This window comes from Haliotis rubra, unplaced genomic scaffold (genome assembly GCF_003918875.1).
Source record: "Haliotis rubra isolate DU_JTF1 unplaced genomic scaffold, ASM391887v1 Scf1034, whole genome shotgun sequence".
Classification (NCBI taxonomy): Eukaryota; Metazoa; Mollusca; class Gastropoda; order Lepetellida; family Haliotidae; genus Haliotis; species Haliotis rubra.
In genome coordinates, this window is record NW_025764931.1 from 242746 (window position 1) to 248745 (window position 6000).

The 6000-nt window shown below is 42.8% G+C and overlaps 1 protein-coding gene across 1 annotated transcript in view; it reads left to right on the top strand.

Moving 5' to 3' along the window:
• The window catches only part of LOC124273525 (inter-alpha-trypsin inhibitor heavy chain H3-like), a 28048-nt gene extending 22661 nt beyond the window's left edge, over nucleotides 1-5387 (top strand). The window contains exons 9-13 of the mRNA XM_046708812.1: nucleotides 69-168; nucleotides 424-456; nucleotides 793-906; nucleotides 1385-1726; nucleotides 4563-5387. Of these exons, the coding sequence (XP_046564768.1) occupies nucleotides 69-168; nucleotides 424-456; nucleotides 793-906; nucleotides 1385-1726; nucleotides 4563-4798 (825 nt within the window). The 3' untranslated portion in view covers nucleotides 4799-5387. The remainder of the gene's footprint in view (nucleotides 1-68; nucleotides 169-423; nucleotides 457-792; nucleotides 907-1384; nucleotides 1727-4562) is intronic.
• Nucleotides 5388-6000: the final 613 nt, after the last annotated feature.

Genomic DNA, 6000 nt, shown 5'->3' on the forward strand with positions numbered 1-6000 from the left:
ACATTATTATGTTAAATATTACTATGTTGCAATATTACAGCGTTACAGTTAAAGTGTTCTGTTTTCAGTATAACCTCGTGACCCCACTGACGTCAATGGTCTTGATCCAGTTTGATGGTGACGTTTTTGAGGAGCGCCCCCTACAGGAGGAAAGCGATGCTACTGAGGGTCAGCATACATATGGTCTACAGATAGCAAACACATCTCCTGTTTCCGATACTTTGCAATACCAGTCACTACATTTACGTAACAGCTTTAAAACTATACAGACCAGTCTATATGATGGATTTGACGTTTTATCGATGCTTTGTGTCATGAAATGAACAACATTTGTTTGATTGCTCAATTTCTGTATGCATGGCATAATGATAATAATGTTTCTTGAGAACATATACCTTATTTAAATATAAGCATACATTGCAGATTCGTACGGTCGTGGCGGATGGAGCAGTCGAGGTAGGCGTACATGAAGTTATTGGAATATATCGATTTTCAATTTCAATATCTCATTCCAAATCACCTGAAGCTTTCAGTATATGAAAGTACTTAGATACGCACGGTAGGCTCGCTGTTCAAACATTTGACTTTCACGTATATGACCAAGGATGATTTCATCTTTTCTCTGGATGTGTATCGCTGGATTTATAGAAGTTCAACCGACTACTGTGGTTTGGGTGGTCATTATAATGCTATCACTTTTTAACTTTTAAGACGTTTGCGTTGTACTTGTGGCATGAGCGGTAGACATGACCACATCACTCCCTCTATGTGACACCAGGTGTTTCTCTACAGGTGGTCGGGATCCACACTTCATGCTGAAGACAGCATGGCTGGATGATCAGCTGTGTTTCGACGTCACTGGCAAGCCACATGATGTGTTCCAAATCATTAAGGATCCATTGCTCGGTACTTCAATTTGGTTTGATGTTACTTACATATTTTCAACTGTGGTTTTGTATTTTGTGACTAATGAATATCGAAGAAGATTTGTGAATGTAACGTTGACGATTGCAGGTTGTCATATTTCGATAACTAAAGTCTACATGTAAGTGATGATAGCAGATAATTAATCTTAGTCGATAATTGATTGATAGAAAAAAAATACGTCATGGTGAATGAAGGTTTGTTTAAATATGAAAGACTAATATCGTACTTCTTTGATAATAGAATTAAACACTAAACATGCAGGCCGTTCACGGTGTTGCTACCTTCACTTCTGAGGTCCAGAACGGTTTCGAAAATTGTGGTGTGGTATGGACATCAATTACAGGTGTCAGTGTACCTATCATGATATCTTTTCGAAGAAGCCGAGATCCTCAATACCCCGTGAGAGTTTAAATTTTGAGTTTTCTTGCTACAAAATACAAGTATGACCTCTCCCCAGGCTTGACCATCAACATCCAGGTGAACCGTGACCACAGCCCAGGAAGGACATACATTGTGAAGGTCGCCGTCATGCTGGACGGTCTGGCGCTGACGGCGACGCGAGGCGACATCAGGGTAAACAAGTGGAGGTATGAGTGGACTGATGACATCATGCACAAGATGCCACAAGCAAATATCACCAGTCAGCACAATGTGAGGTCGGTGAGGGTCGGGCTGAAGGGAGGATTCACTGCGACCATATTCAAGCATGTTCCCAGGAACTCAGGGGCTGGGGAGGAGTTTCTCAACATAGAGCTAGATAAAGAAGGGAAACTTTCCAGAAACACCACGGGGCTGCTTGGTACGTCACGTTCACACATAGCTACAATATGAGTATGTGCAATAACATACGTCATGCATATATGGCACTATGTACAATAGCTAGTAATACTTGTTGGCAAACCTAAATTTTGTAGTTATATGTGCCCGGTAACACCTAACCGAAGTAGCTATTGCCACCCCGTGAACACCTAAATAGCGTCGCAATATCTACCTGAATATTCTAGCTATATGGAACCTGTGACCACCTTAATAATGTAACTACATGCACTTCGTGTTCTCCTGTAATAATGTTGCTATCTGTATCACTTTATACTGTAGCTATGTGTTCTCCGTCACCACTCTGATACTGTAGCTATGTGTTCCCAGTCACCACTCTGATAATGTAGCTATGTGTTCCTTGTCACCACGTTGATAATGTAGCTATGTGTTCCCCGTCATCACTTTGATACTGTAGCTATGTGTTCCCCGTCATCACTTTGATACTGTAGCTATGTGTTCCCCGTCATCACTTTGATAATGTAGCTATATGTTCCCCGTCACCACTTTGATAATGTAGCTATGTGTTGCCCGTCAACACTTTGATAATGTAGCTACGTGTTCCCCGTCACCACTTTGATAATGTAGCTATGTGTTCCCCGTCACCACTTTGATACTGTCGCTATGTGTTCCCAGTCACCACTCTGATAATGTAGCTACGTGTTCCCCGTCACCACTTTGATAATGTAGCTACGTGTTCCCCGTCACCACTTTGATAATGTAGCTACGTGTTCCCCGTCACCACTTTGATACTGTAGCTATGTGTTCCCCGTCACCACTTTGATACTGTAGTTATGTGTTCCCCGTCACCACTTTGATACTGTAGCTATGTGTTCCCCGTCACCGTTTTGATAATGTAGCTATGTGTTCCCCGTCACCACTTTGATACTGTAGCTGTGTTCCCCGTCACCACTTTGATAATGTAGCTATGTGTTCCCAGTCACCACTTTGATAATGTAGCTATGTGTTCCCCGTCACCACTCTGATACTGTAGCTATGTGTTCCTTGTCACCACGTTGATAATGTAGCTACGTGTTCCCCGTCACCACTTTGATAATGTAGCTATGTGTTCCCCGTCATTACTTTACACTGTAGCTATGTATTCACCGTCACCGCTCTGATACTGTAGCTATGTGTTCCCAGTCACCACTCTGATACTGTAGCTATGTGTTCCCCGTCATCACTTTGATAATGTAGCTACGTGTTCCCCGTCATCACTTTGATAATGTAGCTATGTGTTCCCCGTCATCACTTTGATAATGTAGCTACGTGTTCCCCGTCATCACTTTGATAATGTAGCTACGTGTTCCCCGTCACCACTTTGATAATGTAGCTATGTGTTCCCCGTCATCACTTTGATAATGTAGCTACGTGTTCCCCGTCATCACTTTATACTGTAGCTATGTGTTCTCCGTCATCACTCTGATACTGTAGCTATGTGTTCCTTGTCACCACTCTGATAATGTAGCTATGTGTTCCCCGTCATCACTTTGATAATGTAGCTATGTGTTCCCCGTCATCACTTTGATACTGTAGCTATGTGTTCCCCGTCATCACTTTGATACTGTAGCTATGTGTTCCCCGTCACCACTTTGATAATGTAGCTATGTGTTCCCCGTCATCACTTTGATAATGTAGCTACGTGTTCCCCGTCATCACTTTATTCTGTAGCTATGTGTTCTCCGTCATCACTTTGATAATGTAGCTATGTGTTCCCCGTCACCACTTTGATAATGTGTTCCCCGCTCATGTGTGTGTTCCCCGTCATCACTTTGATACTGTAGCTATGTGTTTCCGTCACCACTTTGATACTGTAGCTATGTGTTCCCCGTCACCACTTTGATAGCTATGTGTTCCCCGTCACCACTTTGCTATGTGTTCCCCGTCACCACTTTGATACTGTAGCTATGTGTTCCCCGTCACCACTTTGATAATGTAGCTATGTGTTCCCCGTCATCACTTTGATACTGTAGCTATGTGTGTAGCTATGTGTTCCCCGTCACCACTTTGATACTGTAGCTATGTGTTTCCCGTCACCACTTTGATACTGTAGCTATGTGTTCCCCGTCACCACTTTGATACTGTAGCTATGTGTTCCCCGTCACCACTTTGATACTGTAGCTATGTGTTCCCCGTCACCACTCTGATACTGTAGCTATGTGTTCCCCGTCACCACTTTGATACTGTAGCTATGTGTTCCCCGTCACCACTTTGATACTGTAGCTATGTGTTCCCCGTCACCACTTTGATACTGTAGCTATGTGTTCCCCGTCACCACTTTGATACTGTAGCTATGTGTTTCCCCGTCATCACTTTATACTGTAGCTATGTGTTCCCCGTCATCACTTTGATACTGTAGCTATGTGTTCCCCGTCACCACTTTGATACTGTAGCTATGTGTTCCCCGTCACCACTTTGATACTGTAGCTATGTGTTCCCCGTCACCACTTTGATACTGTAGCTATGTGTTCCCCGTCACCACTTTGATACTGTAGCTATGTGTTCCCCGTCACCACTTTGATACTGTAGCTATGTGTTCCCCGTCACCACTTTGATACTGTAGCTATGTGTTCCCCCGTCACCACTTTGATACTGTAGCTATGTGTTCCCCGTCACCACTTTGATACTGTAGCTATGTGTTCCCCGTCACCACTTTGATACTGTAGCTATGTGTTCCCCGTCATCACTTTGATACTGTAGCTATGTGTTCCCCGTCACCACTTTGATACTGTAGCTATGTGTTCCCCGTCACCACTTTGATACTGTAGCTATGTGTTCCCCGTCACCACTTTGATACTGTAGCTATGTGGTACTTGCAGGACAGTTCATCCATAAGAGGCTGAAGATGAAGCGCCCGAGAAGAGTTGGGGACAAGATTGTGTCGAAGCTAGAACTCCATACACGGAAAGGCGTGGCTCGGGGTCTCGCTGAATTGCAGATGCGACGAGATCCAGTCTTTGAGACAATGTCTCGGTGTTGGGAGGTGCACCCTGGGAAGGAGGGCTTTGCACTGTCACAAAAACATTTCTTAGTAAAAAGTATCAAATCTAAATGACGCTCAACAAGACAAGATTTGTGTGTAAAACATATTCAGAGAGATTAGTGGTGGTAGTGCTGGTGGTATTTAGTCATGACGACGTGACGCGTCACGCCTTGGTCCATGTATCTGTGATTCATTTGTAGGCACACTTCAATCTCGGGCCAGTAACATATTCACAAATTATGGCCACATCGTTATCACAATATTTACAACTGTACATAGTTACAAGCCGCAGGGAGACAATATGGCGCTGGTCAGAACCACCGGACGACGTGGTGCACCAGTACTGATAACAACTCCCATCCTATAGTCACCATTGCTCATGTGATATTACAGTTGTCACTCCTGTGGTGTGGATTACATACCCCCTTCTGTGCAGCGACATATAGGGTTCCAGTATATACAGAATAGTATAATATATACGTGTACAAGCCGGACAAAATTGAAAAAAGAACAATCTTCTGTACTTTTATGCAATGCTCTGACCATTTAATTTCCTTGTCATTATGTGTTGCCAAACAGACGTGTATTTGAAGGATATATTGTGAGATGTCGTACTGGCAAGGTATTGCATGTAATATTATGTTAACATATGTGAAACAACACTGACTTGTTTTGATAAATAAATCAAGTTCTTCATCTACCATTCATTATATGATATAATACCAGTCTGCCGAGCAAAGAAATTCTATACACATGTTTGACGGTTGTTCGGTGGTGATGTATGTGATGCGAGTATAGTTGGGGTTTAGACCTAAAGTTTGTTTATTCAAGGAATGCGAGGAGGTCAGTTACACACATGTGTTGATGGTATGCCATGTTCATATCTGCAATGCTTTGGCGACCGTTTTCACCCCAGGAACAGTTTGCTAAGGTTGTAATTTTCTGGTAAAAGCCAATTATCAAGTTTCTTTTGCCTGGCAGGTAGTAAAACTCCTATTAAGACGACGATCCTCCTACATATATGGCATTGAGTCCATGCAGCTTCCTTCTTTCTGCTCTGTTGGACAATCTTCCCGAGGCAAGGGAGTAAACTCACTTTAAAAAAGACAGTTATCTCCCTTGCCGAACATGACTATAGTCTGTTTGCAGTGAAAACGTACCGATGAATTTCACTTTAAACCAAAAAGTAAATCAAATAAAGTGAAATTAAGATTGCGAATCCTCACAAGTTTACCTTGCCAACTGAGCATTTAAATCTCAGAATTTTATTCAAC